General features: G+C 38.0%; 1 protein-coding gene across 10 annotated transcripts in view; it reads right to left on the bottom strand.

Annotated features, from left to right (window-relative positions):
• Immp2l (inner mitochondrial membrane peptidase subunit 2) overlaps window positions 1-21,949 on the bottom strand; it is an 899,718-nt gene that overhangs the window by 580,921 nt on the left and 296,848 nt on the right. The window contains exon 4 of one of the 10 annotated variants that reach the window (XM_063261369.1): window positions 1-21,949. This exon is cut by the window's left edge and continues 21,317 nt beyond it. The exons of the other annotated variants lie outside the window; for them this stretch is intronic. Coding sequence (XP_063117439.1) covers window positions 21,892-21,949 — 58 coding nt within the window. The 3' untranslated portion in view covers window positions 1-21,891. 10 annotated transcript variants of the gene reach the window in all.

Genomic DNA, 21,949 nt, shown 5'->3' with positions numbered 1-21,949 from the left:
CATTTCCTATCTTGATCACTATAATTTCTCCTTTATTGTCCTCTTGAAATTCATACCAGTTAAGTCATGAGTGGCCAGAATATGCAGCTAAAATAACATCTCCTTCCCAGTGTCTCTCACTCTTTCACAAAAGCATTTGACTGGGTCTTAGACAATTCCCGTTCACCTTCATATCACTGCAGGTGCTGTACTGTAATTACCTTCTCTGTCATGCCACTACGGTGTCACACATCACCAATTTTGTCATCTCACCCTCCTCTCAGGAGTCCCAGGCACACGTTCCTTGAGATGTTCTTTCATGAAGGATATGTTTCAGATTTTTCCTGCGGATGTGGAATAACGGGGAAACTGCATGTGTATTTTCTCTCTTCTCTCTGACCAACCTATGTTCCACACCAGCTTTGAAATTTAATCTCTGGGACGTAATTTCTAATAAACTGAAATTTATAAGAAAATAGTTTCTCAGACTCTAACAACTTTTGAGCAAATGATGAGACGTTGAATTCTATCATCTAAGGCAATAAAAATGCAAATTTCCGAAAACTATATAATCAAAGGAGGATCATTTCAGGCAATAAACCATTCAACTTCAGAAGGCTTGACTTTATGGCTTCATATCATTGTTCTGAAAACTTTTTATAGGAAAAGTGAGGATATCTGACCAGTGGAGGAATAGACAAAAAGCTGTTTTGTCACTTGGATGCAGATGACTTGCTTTGTATAAATATTTAAAATGAAACCCCAAGTTTCCTCTTTGTAAGCCAGGCATGGTGGCTTATACTTTAAATCTCAGCATTTGGGAGGCAGAGGCAGGTGGATCTCTGAGTCTGAGACCACCCTGGTCTATAGAGTAAGACCCTGTTTCAAATAATAATTTTTCTGAAAAACATAAACATATTATTTAAAATATTCTCCTATGTTCTCTCTCTTTCTCTCTTCTCTCTCTCCCTCTCCCTCTCTTCCCCCCCTCTTTCACACACACACACACACACACACACACACACACACACACAGACTCACACTCACACTCACATTTTCCTTTGTGTGGGTACATGTAATAGCTATCAAGGTGAGGAATGTTATTTTCTGCCAACTACAGACAGCCTTTGTTCTAAAGCTAGCTTCTTTTTGATGTTAGGATGGCAGTCTAATGAGAAAAAGATCACTTTTGGAAACTTTCAAGGTACAGTAAAGTAGGGCCTTCTAAGAGGCACCAGGAATACAACTCCTAATAGTGATTGTATCAACATGAAGTCACCCAACACTTTCCACAGTCAGAACAGAAAAGATAGCATTTACCTTAGACAAAATAAACCCATTCCTAGTGTTCAAAACAGACTGCAGAGAGCAGAGATCAAGGGAGATCCTATTGTAGAGGGAGGAAAGAGGAGTGAGTTAACCAGGGCACAGTGCACAGGTTACCATTTTCGCTGTGCTGCAGTGAGGTACCACCTCACCAGCCTATCCCCTTTAAAAGTTTCCCCTGTTATAAAGAATAAAATTGGATCTCATATACCATGTATACTCATACTGAAGGCTAGAGAAAAACCACTGTGAACAAAAGTGGGAAGAAAAGCTATTAGCAATCACCTCTTCTAAATGTCTCTGAAATTGTAGTTTTAATAAAAACAATTGGATATAACAGTTTTCCGAAGTTAAAGCTCTGCCTTGAGCTGGATGGAGTTCAACGTTTATGTGCGCACTTTAATACATAGTAAACCTCAAAGAACTTTTGAGGGAACAGACTTTGAATCCTAAATGCAAATGAAAGCCTTTTCCCTCTTGTTATTCATTGCTATCCTTGTGTGATATTGCGTGTACTATCTACGATCCTAGTAAGTAATGCCACAGTAGAGCGCAGTTCCAAGCTGAACCCTAACTCATTGCTCTGCCTCTTAAACAGCCAGGCCTGGGAACACATTATACGTCAGACCAAGTCCTGCGCCCAGGTTTACAAGCTATTCAATCCTTATAAATGTCACATTTCTTAGGAAAATAAACATCTTCCCAGAATGGGGTTCAAATCAAGAAGGCCTGTGCCTCTGCTACAGGATGATATATTTGTTATATAGATAGAGAGATAGAGGTGCAAACTTACGACATATTTTTATAAGTTCAATGTTAAAGAGAGCTGAACCGAGAGGCAACCGAGAAATGTTTTTAATGCTCTTTGTATGGTCGTAAACAGAACCACAGAAGTGTCCCAGGACATCTGCTCAAGCAGGAGCTGAGACACTTTCATTAGCCCAGCATAATCTCTACTTCCTGAAGATCTTCTATTAACCTACGCAAAGCATAGGAGATTCAAAGGGCTCTCAGTTACTGGCGCAGTGGTTTCTGATAAACTATTTCAGGAAGACTAGTTGTTAGGCCAATGTGCTAATGTATATATGTCAGTGTTGCTCCCTGAGGTTGCAACGACGATGAAAATTATTTATGAAAACCGAGTATTGACAAAAATCAGTTACTGAAGTGTAATATGTCTTGGAAACAGAAAAGGTGTCTCTTCTAATACAAAAGAATAATGTTTTAAATCCCAGATTCTGTTTAAAATTTAAAACTAATAAAATATGAATGCTCTACAACCTAAACTATCTACACAAATTAAAGACATTTATGTTAAGCTAATACAACTAGCATGTGTGGGGCAGAGTGGACATGAGACTACTGAAGGGAATGGTGAGTGTCTGGCAAGAGAAGAAAATGCCATGTTGCTGACTTCCTAACTTAACTACTGGTATATACTTGATTACTCATCTGAGAACCATCACAAACCGTTTCCAATTTCTCTACTTTGAAGTGTCAGAGAACTGAAAAACTTTAATCTGAAATACTGTCCAAACCACAATAAAATCCCAATATCTTTCACAAATATATTTAAGGTATTTTGTGTTAATTAGCTAGAAGGTGTAGAGGTAGGGCCCAGGACCCTCCCTAAATTTCAGATAAATGCCTTATGCATCATAAGTTGCTTTTAGGTATAATTTTGCCAGTCCAAAGTTGTAAATAGAGTCAACACTAAAATTAACCAGGTACTATCAAGAATTATTATAGATTGTATATATAAGAGACACTCTAGTCTTACATAGTCTACTAAGATTTCATAAGCTATCTTCTCTTATAAAATAATGAAATCACTTGCAATATGTTTACATTTTACCTTAGTTATCAATATTCTATGTTGAAAACCAGTGTCTGCTTGAATTATGCTCAACTGTAATAAATATCACCAAAATTTTACTGCTTATAACAAAAACTAATTATGGTCAAGTCTTTAGTGGTGTTAAACAAAGTATAAATATTAACCAATTGCGTTACTCTTCAGGAATTAGAGGCTGATTCAGCCAGTGAAAATAACACTTTCATGTATTTTCTCACAAGTCAATAATGCCTAAGAAGGAAGAAATTCCATATAATTAATCTGAAATCTAACTCTTAAACTATGGTAAGAGCACCAGTGGAAGGGGAAGCCCTTGGTCCTGCCAAGACTGAACCCCGAGTGAACGTAATTGTTGGGGGGAGGGCAGTAATGGGGGGAGGATGGGGAGGGGAACACCCATAAAGAAGGGGAGCGGGAGGGATTAGGGGGATGTATGCCCGGAAACCGGGAAAGGGAATAACATTCGAAATGTAAATAAGAAATACTCAAGTTAATAACAAAAATAAATAAATAAGTAAATAAAGGAAAAAAAAAGAAACTATGGTTTCCAGCATATGATGGAGTTTTGGCTCCTTCTAAAGAATGTCAGTATATATCTATTATACCTTCCCAGTCAGTCCTGTCGCACCACATGTCTTCCTATCAGGCTAAAGCAGAACAGGAATACAAGGGAAATTCCTCTTCACATTAGAAGTGAGCTTCTATTCATAATTTATGTTATATGTATTACAACTTACATAAAGCTAAATTTTGCTTTGCATATTAGTTAGACTAAAAACACTGGCGTAGGGATTTAGAACAAATTTTAGAGTAAATTCCACAATATGTATAAGCAAGCTGGAGATCTAGTGAAGCAATTCGGTAGTTCGAAAGCCCTGGGAGGGAATGAGGTTGTGGTGGAGATGCTAGTCAGAATCTAACACCTGAGAACTAGGAGGATCCTGAGAGAAGAAGGCTCATGTTTCTACTACATGGCAGAGGGAAAGAGTCTCTTCCCTTTGCTCTTTTCAGGCCCTCAGAGATTAGATCATGTCTAGTCACACTCAGATGGGTCATTTGGTGTCTAAACTCAAACAAACACCTCATCCAGGAAAAGCCTCGCTGACACACATAAAAAAGAATGTTCAACCAGGTAACTGAGTAAAACAAGTTGACACAAAGTTTAACCAATACCAATATATGACCAAATATTGTTCCAGAACCAAAACAAATGTAACAAAATGACTAAAACTTCAGACATAGTGCCATAGAAGATAAAGAAGTCTATTCCACCGCTGCAAGCCACATTGCACTGAAGATTGTGGTCTCGTACCATAAGAGTATTAAATAACATCAAAGCTGTGTGACTTTGAAAGCAGTACTCTTATCTATAGATGTTATGACAGACCAAAAGGAAAATTCTAGTATAATCTATAGCAAAATGTTAGGGGAAAAGACTTCAAAGAGCAGCACATTTCAAGATCAGTCAATGACAATCACAGAAATAATGTCTGGAAGTAATTTCTTTTTTTTAGCAAAAAAAGAATCTATACACAACAGATATAATAAAAATATGTTGCCAAGGAATATACAGGTAAACACATTATGGAAAAATATAAAACATTACCTGTACACAGTTGTGCGGTATTCAACAATACAAACCTGTGCCATAGAGACAGCAAATTTGAAGGGTTACAAGGTAAAATAAATACAAATAAGGAGGGCTCACATCAGCCGAAAATCATCTCTGAAATTGATAGGCAGAGTAAGAATCCTGGAGTGACCCAGACGGTTTTATAGTACAATGTGCAGCACGTGAAGTGTTGTCCTATTAAACACTGGAACTACCACTATTAAGGTGGTTTGACACTAGAGCAGAGGCTGACAGCTAGAGTAACCAGTCAAATGGAAGAGAAAATACCTGCAGTGACATGGACAGCGGACGAACAGAGGTGGGTAAAGGAGAGTAGAACTCAATCCCCACTTCACGTCAGTACAATGCATGCTCCCTGCCTCCTTCTACAGCTCAGCGCATCTGAGGTTTGACTTAATGTCATGTAAACTCCAGATTCATTTGGCTTAAATATCGAAAGCAAAAAATAGAAAAATGCAGCTTTTTCCAGGTGAAAAATCCCTGTACCAATAAAAACTACTGCACATCTAGTGAGCCTAGACAAGCAAGACATTGCTATGCGGAAATTATTTTTTAGGATGACACACACGAGCAAAAGTAAATGAGCAAAGGTAAGATAAGCCACAGATAGTCTAATTTCAAAACAATGATTATCACATGCTCACTATCCATTATATGAAAACGATTATCACATGACCACTATCATCATATGAAAACAATGATTATCACATGACCACTATCCATCATATAAAAACAATGATTATCACATGACCACTATCCATCATATGAAAACAATGATTATCACATGACCACTATCATCATATGAAAACAATGATTATCACATGACCACTATCCATCATATGAAAACAATGATTATTACATGATCACTATCCATTATATGAAAATAATGATTATCACATGACCACTATCATCATATGAAAACAATGATTATCACATGACCACTATCCATCATATGAAAACAATGATTATCACATGACCACTATCATCATATGAAAACAATGATTATCACATGACCACTATCCATCATATGAAAACAATGATTATCACATGACCACTATCATCATATGAAAACAATGATTATCACATGACCACTATCCATCCTATGAAACAACTTTTCAGCTTAACAACTGAACAGAAAAGTGGAAGTAAAACAAAAGAATGGTTCTCAGAGGAAAAACACATTAGGAACTTAAAAAGCTTGTCTGCTTCTGCAGCATTAGAGAAGAAAGAGGAAAAATATAAACAACAACAATACAAAAGGCATATTTAGGTGGATGAAAACTGACAACCAACAATACCCAGCTGGTTGAGATGACCTGAAAGTGAACTACACGTTGTAAAGTAAATAAAATACTGAAGACATTGGTGAGAACGTTTTGATGTATTCAGTAAAGTGAAGCCACTTAGTCCACCTGTAGGTGCTCACCCCAAAGGAACTGCTGTCCACGTGCTTTTGAAATAACTAACAGAGTGACTGGGGAGACATCATTCCTTACAGACATAATGGAAGGGACCTAAATAGCCAGGGTAGAACACATACACGAATCAGTGCAGAAGATACACTGTGCATCTGGATCAGAGTCGCGAAAACGGCAAAAGCAATGGTGAAAACAATCACAAATTAAGACTGAACATTATGATTCATGAATGTTCATATATATCAACAATTCATCTATATATATGATAATTCATATATATCATTCATATATATTTACAGCATCAAGTTGATGTTGAAAATATAAAAATGAGCACTAATGGACAGTAAATTAACAATTAACTCCTCACATGATAGGCACAGCCTTGGGAAAGGGTATGCAGGGAACTTTAATTATCTTTGTTTTAATTCATGACTTTACAAAAAGAAGCAGACACCAAAATGCTAAAATGTGTTGAAGCTGAACGATGGCTGCATGCATCTTTGTTATTTTTCAATGCAGTTTTCAGAGTTTAAAATGTTTCTAAAAACGCTAAGAAAAAAATACGTTTAAAAGTCTAATTAAATGAACACTAGAAAGCTCACTTCAACCCTCTGGAGCATGAAGGTCTATGGTGACATAGAACATGTCAATGTTTAATTAATTTTTACCATACGCAAACAGCCCTTGCTATGGTAAACTCTCTAAAACCCCTTTCATTAATCTGCTGCATGTGTTTCAGCCTTTTCTTTTATTAATCCCAGCATATGATTACACATTAGTCAGTCAACTCTCCTTCCTAACGTGTTTAATTCCTCAGTATATCTGCCTTCCCTGCGTTGTTTTGCCTTAACTGGCTTTAAGGTGTTTGCTGCAATTCTTCTTGCAGCTAACATTTCATATCTGGGTTGACTGATGTTAATTTGGGTTAAAAAAGTCTCAACCCTCGTGGTTATAACAGAATCCTGGGCAATGTACAGCCTTCGCCACACCCTTTTGAGTGGCTGCTGCTTCTTCACTGCTCAGTATTTTTGTAAGTAAACAGGCTGTGTAGGGATGCGCGGTATGATGGGACACAAGAACAGATTTTTGCTGCATGGACTGTGGAGCAAATATGGACTTTCTTTTAAATTTTAGAAAGAAAAAGTGCTGTCCAGTTCAGGAAACTAGAAACAGAGAACAGAGCACTTCAGCTCCTCTGTCACTCACATGCCTCCTGTGTGGCCTGTAACCGGCTTCACTCTCAACCTGCATTTACTCATGTAGAGATAATGACACTCTCCTGACACCTGACAGGACTGGTATGACCTGAAAAAGAGAACACTCCTGAAAGTGCACAGACAACTAGCAGGCAACGGTCTGGCACTTTGTAAACTGAAGACCATACCAGTAAAATGAAAACCCCCCAAATTCTCTGAAAAGTGTTTGATTAGGGAAAATTAATTTAGTAGGCTTGGAAAACTGTGTGCACAACTTGGCGCTTCTGTCATGGAAATGACAACACACTAATGACTAAGAACAGACAGTGACATATCAGAAAGGGAGTTTATTAAAAGTGGGAGCAGAGCAAGTTGAAGCAAAGTATTTGGAGTTAATCTTTCAAAATTGTTCGTGATGTAATCAGAATGGTGATTGCAATTTGTATATAAAAATCAGCCTGGCACTAGCAGAAGGGGATATAAATCCAGGCACCATCATTTGCTGCTTTCCTTAAAGCAGGGGTTCAGACAGTGCTCTCAGTGGACCCTAGGGTGTTGCCATCACAATTACACTAAGACATCATCTTGCAGAGCATCAAGGAAAGACTTGCTAGAGCCTTCGAAAAACTTAGGCCTCAGCACAAATGGATGTCAAAATGCTCTCTGCTGCTGTAGACATTATTAAAGCCGGTGAATGAACAAAAGCAAAACTACTGGTTTCACCTACTAACATTCTCACCTTGTGACAACTGGAGCCCTTACTTTATCTAGTTCAGCAAACGCTGAGGAGGCCTCTTTGTTTTAGGGAACAGCAACTGCGTAGCTATTTCCATTATAAGCAGGCACATTTCTCATAAAACTTCATTTTAGTTGAAGGAACGACCAATGAGTCATGATTATTTGAAGGGGGGCTTGAAGCAGATACTTTTGCAAAAATTAATACTATGAAACTGTTGCTTCAAGGGGAAGTACCCATCATCAAGAATGACACTAATGTTTGACACAGAATTAGAAATTTGACAAGCATTTGTCGCTAGGACAACTGTAAGGAAAACATAAATAAAACTATAAAAGCTTCCTACTATATGACTCCTCACCAGGTCACTGATAATGTTAGAAATAGAATTGTTAATGCTTGATAATGAGGAGTTCGAGGCAGTAGTCAACTTTAAATCACTATCACAAATCACATGTGATAAACCAAACAGTCCTGAGGTCTCAGCCTCTGAGTGGTTGGCTAAAATCTATAGTTTTACAGCCCCATGTGAGCAAAACAACATGGCAGAAAGCATGTGACAGAGCAATACTGCATAGCCCACGATGGCCATGCAGGAAAAGTGGGTGAGTGTGGGAGACAGGGGGTTCTGGAACAATATAGAACCTTCAATGGGACATGGCTATCACTGAGCATAACAGCACATTCATTTATTAATCCCCTGATGAAAGTACTGTGCTTATGATCTGGTCACCTCTTCTCAGTGCCAAGAGAAGAGAACCAAGCCTTCAGCCCATGTGCCTTCTACTAAGCCTATCATATGCAGACATATACAATAATGGTGCTAAGATTCAAAATCCATATAATTCAATAAATCAGTATTTTCTAAAAAGCAGTAGCTAATTTGATATTATATATCAGTAAAAATTCAAAGTCTATGACACACTAAAGAGGTTTAAAGCAATAAAACTGATAAATTTAAAAAGTTATCAGTGTGGTTTCCAATTCAGCATGGCATATGTTCTTTAACAAGTCCTATTTTTACTTATAATATCAAAAATAATCTACATTATTAAAATACTTCTTCAATTTTTGACCAATGTGGTAAGATACAATCAAGGCAGAAAACAGACTGGAGGCAGAGAAAGGACATTATAAACTCCATATCAATTAATAGCTAGGTTAACTTGGGTAAAAATATATTCTTCATACTCTATAGTCTCCATTTGGACAAGGAAAAATTAAAAGACTTTGCCTCAAACTATACTCAGAGTTTCCAGTGCTTTCTTGTTCTATAACAACCTCACTGCAATCTCGCTCACTTAAGCAGTTAGTTTGCAAATAGGTACTCATTGGGCCACTACCGCTTACAAGAGATCACTCAGCCACCTCCAAGGTACACTCTTTGACTTTCTGGTAAAGGAGGATCAACTTGCCATTGTAATGGAAACATTATACGTAGTTTTATTTTCTAATGACATAATTAGAACTAAGACATTATTATGTAATAAATTTTAACTGTATCAATATCAACATAAATAGCAAAAAACATGGGCTAATGAGTTTTGAACTTTGATTCATCTTTCAAGGAGGTTATTATTCAGAGGTACTTAGTTTCTGTTGTCAACAACTGTATTCTTCTAGAATTCTTTGAGAAAATAAACTGGAAGGAAGTGGAAATAATACAGAACAGCATGATGGCTTAGAATAAAGAGAGCAATGTAGGGAGTATATGGTGCAAAACAAACCATAGTAGATAAGAAAAGATGAGAATGTCAGTAGGGAGTGGAGGTGTTTGGAGAATGCTATTCCTGGGGAAAATACAAGGGAATTAGATACAGAAAAGGATTTTAGGTGAGAGAAGAGTAAACACAAAGAACATGCTAAGGAGGAAAAATCCGTGAAAAGAGCTAACAACTGTCATTCAATGGCCGCAGATCTCATTGCAAGCATAGGTAAGGCCACACGCCAATGGCTGCTCCAAACGCAGCCACACATTCTAGTCAGCACATTCCTTTCATGGCTCTCATCACCCTAAACACTGCTTCTTTATCCCTCCATGCTTGTTTCTTTTATTGCTCAGATAACTACTTTAAAAGACGACAAACTTAGGGGCTGGGGATTTAGCTCAGTGGTAGAGCGCTTACCTAGGAAGCACAAGGCCCTGGGTTCGGTCCCCAGCTCCGAAAAAAAAGAACCCAAAAAAAAAAAAAAAAGACGACAAACTTCTGCCTCCAGTCAAAAGATCACACACACACACACACACACACACACACACACACACAAATCAATAAGCAAAGAAGAAACAGGACACTGCAGACCATGTTTGCCTCCTATTAGGCTGAGTCTCTAAGCACTGATTACTTCTACAGATACTACAGACCCCAGTGGAAAACAGTAGCCACAGAAACCAGTTCTATATGAAACCATATCCGGTCCCAAAAGGTGATGCTAAAACAAAATCTCGAGGCATGTATGTGCCCACAAAAGCCCTGTCTGTAAAGAAAACCAGAGGAGAAACACTTAATAATGCTACTCTTGTATTCTCTACAAGACAGAGACAGACCACTTCGAATAGCTCAGGCAAGCAATAAGAAGCTAATGCTCACTACATGTGTCAAAGATGTCAAAGACATGCTTATCAAATAAAATGCTTTTTTTATATCTAATGATGCATCCAACAAAGGAGTTTTGGAAATAGAATCCACTATCTACAAAAATGCTCCATGCAGCCTATTTTGAAGTTAATCAGAAGTGGTATTAATAATATTCAGGTAAATCGATACATTGGGATGATAACCGAACATTTTCTATTATGAATACTTTGTCCTATTATAGTTGTATTTTTGGAGAACCATCATGACATGCTTTGATTTCAACAACAAGCAGATATTTCTGCATTGCTTCCACTGAAACCTAGCCCAAGGCCAGAGCAATCTATCAGAAATGATGTCTGGACGGCCTTTGGGAAGAGAAGCCAGGAATCCCCTCATTAAGAACAGTGTCTGCTGTTGAAATATTTTTACCATTATATTGGGGGGGAAAACACAAAATAATTCTCCTCCCTTAAATTCATGGAAAATTCCTATCTTCTACAAGACAAGAGAACAAATAAAAGCCATGGATATAAATGGCTGCTATAATGGAACGAACAGGAGATCTGCACTGGGACACACATACACATGTGGCTAATTGGACATGGTTGCTTCTACCCATTTGCATTGGGAGAAAGGTAGGTTATGAAAACAAGTCAAACACACTCAAAAAAATCTTTTTATTACTCACAAAAGAGCCTAAAACTCCAAAGTTGTTAAAATTCAGAATTACTCTTGCAAGTCACAAGTTCTTGTGATCCCAGCAAGAACCAAGATCAGGACATGGTAGTTCGGATTCAGGAGTCCAAAACCAAAAGAGTCACTCACGTCTGATCCTTTGTACACAGTAGAAGGTAAAAGGAGGTGGAACAAACTAACATTCATAGTTATCCACCCCCTGTTATCTGAGCACATCCTGGAGGAATTTACTGCATTTTGTATATTTCCTCTATTAGACAATGACATTTATGACCCTGGAATTACCTAAAATTCTTAGGCATTTTATAATAACTTACAAAAAATGTAGCAGTTAAATTCAGTGTCTGTTCTTATGAGAGAACAAACACTAGCCAGCTCACTAAATGACAAATGTTATATATATATAAATATAAATATATATATATGAGTATATGTAAGAGTAAAGGATAAGATAATTTATGTCTTTCAAAATAAACTTAAAAAATCATCCTAGGGGGGAAAAGAAAGCAAGGCAGACTTGAGTAGTCAGCAGTGAATAAAGTACTTGTTATGAAGGGAAGAGGCCCTGAATTACGATCCGCAGCACCCAGGTAGAGCACGCAGGCACTGTGGCAGGGCAGGCGTATCCCAGTGCTGGTGTAGAGCAGAGAAAGACGGGTAAGATACCAGTGGCCCGGGCACAGTAGCTTAAATGGCAAGCCCCAGATCCCAGTGATAGAGCCTGCCTCAAAAGCCATGACAAACGGAATACCAAATTTCCTTTAGAGATGAATAGTACTCCATTTCATACATATACCAAAGAGCTATTATTAATTCATCTGCTGATGGACAGCTGACTTGATCCTAAACCTTTCTACAGTGAATGAAGCAGCCATAACTATAGAGCTACAAACTTATTTGAGGCAGAGTATGGAGTTCTCTGAATATGCCAAGGAATGAAATACCTGGGTCATGTGTTAGTTCTACTTTCAATCTTTTGAGAAATACAAACTCATTCCCACAGTCAGGGTAAAGAAAACTGAAGTTAAGCAATGAGCAGGATGGTGCCAGAATGTACACTACCAAAGAAAAGCCAGGCGAGCAGAAAGAAATAAACAGTGTGCTCCCTCTCAGATATGGGCAGCAACATATGCATATGTGTAAACAAATTCACAGGTGGATACAGTACAGCATTAAGAAAAGAAAATAATAACATATAAATACAAGGGGATGAGGATGTGGTAGGGGACATTAGTTATGAAAGAATATAAGGCTAGTGGTTGTTCTCGTTCAAATTCTGCCGTGGAATTATGTTTCTTCGTTTGGGTGGATGGTTGGATGAGAGGGTGGGGTTTAGTGGTGGATAAGTAGATGAATCATATTTGATGCTGAGAATGCTATATTGAATGTGAAACTTCTTAGCTTTTTGTTCTGAATCCCTATTCTAATTGTATGATATCAGCCGAGTTATATAGAATGGATTGGGTTAATTTTGGTGTTTGTGGTATTTTATTTAGTTACAAAATGTTTTATAATCAAGTTAAAAGTAATTCTGAGGGGAAAAAAGAGAAGAAAATGAAATGACAAAATAGAACACTAAATTTCCTTGGAAAGGCAATATTAAGACATTATCTCATACTATATTATGTGTATGCATGTGCACCTGCCTGTTTGCATGTGCAGCACATGTATGGTGACTATGGAAGTCAGAAGAGGATGTCTTTCCCCTGACTCTGGAGTTCCAGGTATTTCTGAATGATATAGGATTCACAACCAAGCCTGTATCCTCTGCAAGAATACCAAGTTCTCTTCTTCACTCAGCCGTCTCTCCATCTCTCCAGCCCCTATTGTGATTAGTGACAAACGAATGAATGAGTGAATGAATGAATGAATTAACAAATAAAACCCTTATAAACCACAGGACAAAGTTTAGAATAGCAAGTGATAAACATGAGCGAATTATAATTTTATTAGATCTCTGTTTGAAAATCACAATCTGGTGATCAAGGTAGCTACTTTTCCTTTTCAACATCTGCCGTGGTTTTAAGCAGGAAGAGAAATACTAAATGCTTTGTCTCTTCCAAAAGTTATGGCAATAATTCACTCTGTGCTTCCCCCAAACACATCAATTCTCATCTCATAGTCAATGGAAAGTTTAGCTGCCCATTTTATTGGAGGTTGACCCCCAATATTGGGTATAGTGAAGATTTTTATGGTATCTGAATGAAATAGAAGTTATGAGAAATGGAGATTGTGGTGAAATTCAATCTGAGGGATGCTTTTTAACTCATGAAAAAATAGTTTTAAACTTGCCCTAAATTTGTGGGCCCTAAATGTGGAGACCTTCTCAGTGAAAATCCCAAGAGTGTAGAAGTGAGGGCTGTGGAAGCTTTGGTTAAACTCTCTGTGCTACATCGTCTCAGCTTCTGATATAACTCCAAAGCAGCTCCTCAGTGATGCAGTATGGGCTTATATATGGTTTGCTTTCAGATTTATGGAACAACATGGATTCTGTAAGCTTTTATAAATTCCCAGCTCTACTCACAGAAGCTCTCTTTGGGACTCACCAAACAGGAAACAAGCAATAATGAGCCGCTGAGGTGATAGGGTCTTTATTTGTTACGATGCTGTAGAACCGAAAGTGTCTACCTCGGGACTTTGTGATAATCATGGAAATGGGGCCATCAGTGTCCCGCATCCTCTTTCCCTGGACCATCTCCACAGTCAACTTAATTAAAGTGAGAACAACGCCTTGCCTTATAAATAACTCATCTCTTCACTTCTAGGTACCTGCCGAGGTTTGGAATCAGCTCTGACACTCTCGGTGTCTTCCGTCTCTACACCGCACAGGATCCTGGGGACTAAAGAGAGCTGAGTAGGAGGGAATTAAGAAGGAACATCAGTAAGACTAAGTGTTACTTTATGCTTATTTTATCAAAGTTCTGATGATGACCTCATTAATTATGAAGGAGTTGCACAAATCCAGCAAGACCTAAAAAATTAAATCTCACAGTATTTTGACAATAAATAAATATATATAGGAAAATACAAGCTGTATTTTATAGAAAGTTTAGGCTGAAGTGGTATCACGCTGACTCAACTGGGTGTTTGCCATGTATTTACTTACCAGCATGCGAGCCATGCTCTGAAGACACCGCAGTGCTACAATAGCTTCTGAGAACTCTCAGTGTATTGAATGGGCATAAGAGTAAGACACCGTAATTAAAGACTAAAACCAACACGTGTATGGTGAGAAACCGAGATGCGCTCTAAATAAAAGTAGCACTAGCAAAGGAGCGTGTCTTTGGCTGAGGTTTCGAAGGAAGGAAGAAGGAAAAATTCTGTGAAAATTAAATACTTGGCCTGAGAACTACAAAGTATAAAGTAGGCAGAAGGCATAAGATCTGCTTTATTGGAGATAATGAAATACAGATGAGTGCCAGGAGAGAGGAGAGTGCTATAGCTTAGCTCTTCTAAGTCCCTGGAAGGCTCATTTGCTAAAGGATTAGTCCTCAGCCTATGCCACCATTGCAATTATGAAGTGAGGTCTGGGGAAAGCATGTTAGGATACTGGGGTTGGTCCTTGAAGGGAACACTGATACCCCAGTATATCCTCCTCTTCTGATTCCTGATCACCAGGAAGCTAACGGCTTCCTTACATGGTCTCATCCTCACGCACTATGTGGTCCTAGGCCCAACAGAATTAAGCAAGAACTATGAGCTAAAGTAAATATTTCTTCCATGCATGCTAATTATTCAAATTATCTGCTACAGTGACAAGAAGCTAACAAAAGGATAGTGGAAAAAGAGAGAGGAGAAATTATCAACCTACAAAAAAAAGAAGAAGAAGAAAAGAAAAAAGAATTGAAAAAGGCCAGGGAAGCCAAAATGCAAACAGGAAGAGGCAGAAGAACTTCCAGAGAAATCTGCCCTGGGAAGAGTGTGGAAGAGAGCCTTTGGTGTGTGCAGCACTTGCACTGCTTCAGTCATATTGTGCGAGAGAAATTCTCCTACACATCAAGCAGTATCTACCTGAGGAAGGGTTGATATAGAGCGCACGGCATTTGGCCTTAAAGCTACAGTGAAAGCATTCACTGAGAACACAAAATACCACTAACGCTCCCAAGGATCCACTTACTGTCACCAGGCCCTGGGACACATACAAGATGAATCCTGCCCAAAGAGGCTCCCAAAGTTAGACGTGCAATGTAATTTAACAAACAAGTGGATAAAACTGATGAAAAGAAGACAGTGCTGGAGCAAGAATGAATTCCAAGATGTCTGGATGGTGTCCTTTGAATTTGAAATGTACCCCCACAGGCTCCTGTACCTGAATAATTAATACCCAATTCTCAGCACTGTTTGGGGAGGTTTTACAGCCTTTATGAGGCAGGGCGGACTGGAAGAAGATAGCCACAGGAAGTGGGACTTGAGGCTTTATAATCTGACTGCTAGGCATGGAGTGTACAGGAAGTGTAACAAGTTAACTTCCGGTTTCCAGCATGATGGCCTATCTTGTCTGCCATGTCTTCCCACCATAATAGATTATAGTGGTGGAACTGCGAGCCAAAATCAGCATTTTCTTCCTCAAGTTACATTATCACAGAAACGAGGAAGTAACTAAGACACTTGAGAACTAAACATTCTCAAGATAATCATCAAGCCACAATACAGAGTTTCATAGGAATTAGACTTAAAAAAAAGAATACAACCAGAATTCTTTAATCTTTAGGCTACAGAGATCACAAGTGAAACGTATGTGTGCTCTCAAGAGGTAATTTAGAGTAAAGTATATAGGCCATTATTATTAGTTCAAGGATACCAATATTCCCACCACCTGAGGCATAATATTTGTATATAAATAAAAATCAATATGTAAAAATGTTTCTTGCTTCACATTAACAAGTCTAATATCAAACTGACTGACTTCTCTATGTCATTAGACCATGAGTCAATAATGGGAGAGTGGACGATGACCTGCTCTGCTTCAGAGAACTTGATAAAAATATTTATATATTGACTTTGGTAGTGTCTTTCTAGAACACTTTAATCAACAGAATGAGCTTTATCTAAAGAATAATAGCTAAATATGTGTGCACATATGGATACAAAAGAGGATAGTCCTAATACTGAAATCAAGAGTTGCTCAAGTGTCCCACTGCCTTTGGTCTGTCTGTGGAGGGACTTGATAAGTGCTCCACTTTCTGTGGTGCTAAGGTCCTGTATTTTAACATTCTGCATTATGTGTTTCATACAACTATCATCAACTCAGAGTCATCACTCACACCAATTCATACTTTCTGTAACACGAACGTGCAAAGTAGGAACACCTCATGTGCTCAGATTACTTTACTCTTTGCCTTTACTTGATTATTGGTCTTCTTTGACTCTTTGAAAAAGCTTTCCCTACTATAAGTACTTATAGAGGTTCTAGCAACCTAGTAATCCTCCTGAGCACGCTGAATGTTACGTCCCCAGCAAGGCCTCTGCTTAGTCATTCTAGAGGAGGCCTCGGCCTCTTTGGTTACACTTTGCTCCCTTCTCTCACTTCACTGGTCCGTCCACTGTGTTTATGTATTTAACCTGCCTTTCTCAACACTGTGTGAGTCCCACAAGGAAACATGTCCACACCCATTTATCTATGCAGAGCAACATGCATTACGAACTTAGTAAACATTTATTGTCTTGTGATGAATAAAGGGTGGTGCAGTAGCCAACATAAAATAAGGTGAGATGGCGAGCAGGAATGAATATGCATTGGAGCCACCATAAAAATGGTCCTAGGTGTTGGCCTTTAAAGGAGAACCAAAAGACAGTTTGAGAAGTTTCTCAGGGAACACCATACAACTGCCAAGTATGATGCTTTTGTATAATAAATGTTGCCAAATTTCAGTGTGCTATCTATGAAGTCAGTCTAAATCTATCTACTAATATCCATCTAAATTTCAGGACAATCCCAAATAAAAACACAGGAGAGAGAACTCAAAAACAAAAACTCATACTAATACAAGATGAATTTGTAAACAAGGATTCAATATCACAAATAGTGGGAAAGAAATGTCAATAAATACAAATTACGTGAAGACATTCAGTACTTGCACAAGTCTTTTGTTCACTCTTTTAAGTACAGGCAACACAAATAACAAATAACAATTTAACATAAACTCCTTTCTAAGAAACTTCAGAGAAAAGTCAGAATGTAAAATTTTTATCAGTATATTTATACCTAGGTGAAATGAAAACCGTGGATAACCAAAATTCATCGATTTAAGCAATTCTTAGTAAAGACAGTAAAACAGTAACTGTTCTACAGAAACATACACATTATTAAGGAATAATTCACTGCATTGATTATTTGGGAGAGAAATTATAAAAAGAAAACTTTGGAGTTAAACCCACAAAAAATCCAGGTGTAAAAGCAATATGACGTCAGAGGTGGACTAGAAAGGCTGACCCAGAACTGAGCAGGTCTGACTCTGAAATATACACCAGTCCAGAATAATGCGGCTCTTTCATTTTGTCAAGCCCTCTTGGGCTGTCGGTTTAAACTTTGGGATAAAGCCGAGAAAGCAAATAGTAAGAGATCCTAGTAACTACTCTTCCTACTCATTTCCAACTATGATCTGCCCCTTTTTATTCAGTTAACTGTACAATTAATAAAATATTTTATTTTATTAGTGAATTGTTGGCATTTTTTGTTTTATAGTTAATTCAAATTTTATGGAATGTGCCCTCAGTTCATTTTAGACCATCTTCAAATAATCTTCTAAAGCGTCATACACTATATACAACATTTGTAAAAAATATACTTGAATTTCCCAATCCGAGCCATTGTAATTCTTCTCTTGTACATTTTGCTCCTATCTATGCCCTAAATTTCACATTACACCTATTACTTGTGATATATGCAGTTAAATAATATGGTGGCTAATCCAGATTGTCAACTTAACGGGCTGTAGAAACACCTAACAGACTAGTTTAGTAAACCTCGTGGTATGACTGCAAGGATGTTCTAAGAGAAAAATTCATAAAAGTAACACATATCCTGAAAGTGGGCACACCATCCAATGCTCTAGGGTCCCAGACAGGATAAACGGGGAGAACAGAAACCCTGTTAGTTCAGGCATTTGCATTCTCCTCTTCTCTCTTCCCCTCCCCTCCCCTCCACTCCTCCCTCCTCTCCTCTACTTCCTCCTTTCTCTCCCTGCTTTCCATGATGGCTGCTGCTAGGACCTACCCTACTCTCCACATCAGGATGGACTGAACCTTGCAAAACTGGAAGCTTCTGCTGTTCTTTCATCCTTAGGCTGTTTCTGAGATAATTTATCACAATTGCAAAAGGTCTAGACAATACAGACATGAGAGAGATTGTGTGTGGCAGCTTTTACAATCTCAGTGCTTTCCTTTCAGGGCTTATGTTTTTGCCTGATAACTCTGTTGTAAATGGGTTTATTTAACACCTTTACTGTATGGGCACGCCAGTGATGAGTTCTTTCAGTCTGATACATGTGAACAGGCTTTCACGTGCATTTCTGCTTGATATTAATATTTGATTAATGATTGATGAGTTACAAACTCTCTTCTCAAACTTCTCTCTCCCAGTACTTACTATCTCTCCTTCTCAGCACTGCATGGTTTCTAATCTGCCTTACAGATTTGCTCTGCTTGTATGACTCTTATTGTCTGAGTTAAAAAGTTCTCCTTGTCACTAGAATGGAGCCTATGATTGTCAGGTGCTTTAGTATAGTCCTGCTGGTTTTGGTCACTTTATATTTCTTAAGGTTAAGTTATAATTTTTTTTATCTTTTAAAAACACATGCTTGCTAGCAATTACAGTCTTTTCATCTTTCTTCCTTCCTTTTGCCTCTCTCTCTTCAGAGACTAACTGCCCATCTTTTGAGGCACCCACAGGTGAGTGATGTGTCATTTATTATTTTCAGTTCTCTATTGTGTTGCTTACTTTCTACTTGTTTTGAGACCTGGCCTGTGCCTTTTTATAAGCAGTCGTTTTCATCAGTTCCTCCACATTAACACTGTTCTCCTCTTTGGGACCCGGATGTGCTTGTTTTGTGATGAGCACACTTGAGTGTTATACAGAACACAACTGAATTATTTCACAACACTACAAGAGTGCTTTTAGCCTTCATTGGGAAGAGCTGCCAGACATCTCCTCTAGAGCGGGTTTTGCTCCCCAGCAGGGGTAAGGGAAGAGGTTCTCCTCTAATCACCTAATTTCTCATCAATTCTGAAGGTTCTGTCCCCGAAGTGAAACACATAAGAATCAGGCTGAGATATCTAAGGATTTTTCCCTGTGTTATTTCTTAATAATTCGTTCTCTGGCTTTCTGGTTTTTTTTCTTTTCTTAGATGGAAATTAAAGCTAAAGCTTTTAGGTACCATCTTCAGATCTCTGTAGATTTGAATTTGTAGCTGTCCTTCCACTCTGCCCTACAACCCTAACTACCCAGAATCCTGGGACTCCCAAATCAGTCTTGTTGACACTAGAAAACTCCCAGACTTCACCTGAGTTCTCTTATCTGCCTGAAAACTCCAAAACCTTTCAGAGAAACGGGCTAGGAGGATAATCAAGTTTTCTTTTTTCTATTCTTAAAGGGCTGCTTTCCTGGACCACCTGGCACAAATAGTCTGACAGTCACCCTACATCTCTATATCATATAATGACTTTTCAGTTGATATGACCAGGAAGAGAAGTCAGTCCCCATAACGCTACCTGGGTTGAACTATTCTAATATGAAACGATCCCTCTCAAGGCATAGACAGAAAATATGAGTAACTACAACTGAGAACTGATGATTCTTTAAGGGAAGAAAAGAGAATTCACCAAAAAAGAAACTAAATAGCCAACTTAAAGAAATAGTTTTTCCTTCCAAGCATAACGTCTGAACCATAGTACACACAAAGTAAACACTATACACTGAGTAAATAAATATTGCTGGTAGAAATGCTTTTTATAGTAATAAGATTGGAAGGGATACCATATCAATACAAATAGGAAAATAATGCGACCCTGAACCTCAGAAGATGAATAATTAATTCCCTGTGATAGCCTACAAGAATAGTCCATGAAGTACATGTGATATTTCTCATCCCAACTCCCTAGAAGACTGTGGTCATGCTATACTTCATGACTCAGTGATACGGAAACAGTAACTGGTATTTTAACTTCCACTATGTAAGATATGTACAACTGTTATATAACTTATTTCCCTTAAAATTTTTGTAGTCACCTTGTTTGTACAGTTTTAATAATGTAGGCATTATGAAAAAGTAATAAAATTTTACAAATATAAATAAATAAATAAAATATAAAATAATTTTACAAATATAAAATAAACCATTAAGGAGACTATCCTGTATTTTATAAGATATGTCTTACATTATAGTTTTAAATTTTTAGTCAGAAATTGCAAATTATAAAGTCATCAGGCTTCTATGCCTTTAATATTTTTTGAGATGAGGTTTTATTCCACATCCCAAGTTTCTCCTTCTTGTCTATACCTGGTAAGTGCTAATATAGGTATGTACTAACATGCTTAAACTAACTTTTTTTTTCTATTCAGAATCACTTCTACCATGATTCAGTGGGTTCACTTACTCCAATTTTCTAGTTCAGATTCACAGGCCTTACTCAGATAATAATAAAATATAAGCAGTCATCTTGGCTCATGAATTCTGAACTGAAACAACCTTGAAATTATATCACAGCTCTGCCTATTACTCATCTTCACAAACTTCCGTTTCGGAATCCTAACACAGCGACAACCGTACCTCTCAAGGCGGAGGCAGTAAAGATTAATGAGAGAGTACATGCAAGGCAGCTGGCACAGAACCTGGGGCTGCGTTTCTCACCTTATTACGGTTGATATTATTCATCTAGAGAGAACTCTTGTGAAGATGATGGACTCCCAAGCAGGACTAATTTTCTCTTATATAACATGAAGGCTTATCTTCAGCAACACCAAGCTACAACCTCCAGGCTGCCCTAACATTACTGATGGAATGACATGGCTGAGAGGGTGGCTGACTTTTAGAGTAATGGGAAAACAATCTCTTTTTCCATAGAGGTACAGTAGGAAGAGAATCAATCATAGCTGGAGGAACCTAGAGCTTAAGGTTTTAGGCTGTGAAACCGATAGGGCTTTAATCCCCACTCTATATATATATTTCTTCTGTTTCTTTTCATATCCCATTCTTTTACTCCTGTTTCTCCCCCACCTCTTTCTTTTTTTTTTTTTGAATTTTGAGACAGGGTTGCACTATGAAGTTCAAGACAGTAGTGGCTTCAGTAAGCCCCCCCCCTCCAAGCTCTAGTTGGGACTTCAGGTGAGTGTCACTGTGTCTAGACTACTAATTTCCTTCTGTTGGTATTAGGAGGATTACTGAATTTCATCTATAAGTGAAGGTAATAATCATTATATATGTTGATAAGACTCACTGGCTTAATGTTAACTATCAAAGCTTTACCTGTAGTAGGCACTCAGAAACTGCAAATATAGGACAGGAAGTACACTTGAGGTGGCGAAAGCACGGAGAGG

The sequence above is a fragment of the Rattus norvegicus genome, chromosome 6, assembly GCF_036323735.1.
Source record: "Rattus norvegicus strain BN/NHsdMcwi chromosome 6, GRCr8, whole genome shotgun sequence".
Lineage (NCBI taxonomy): Eukaryota > Metazoa > Chordata > Mammalia > Rodentia > Muridae > Rattus > Rattus norvegicus.
Note: the sequence above shows the minus strand (reverse complement) of the source record. Positions and strands in the feature narration are given on the sequence as shown.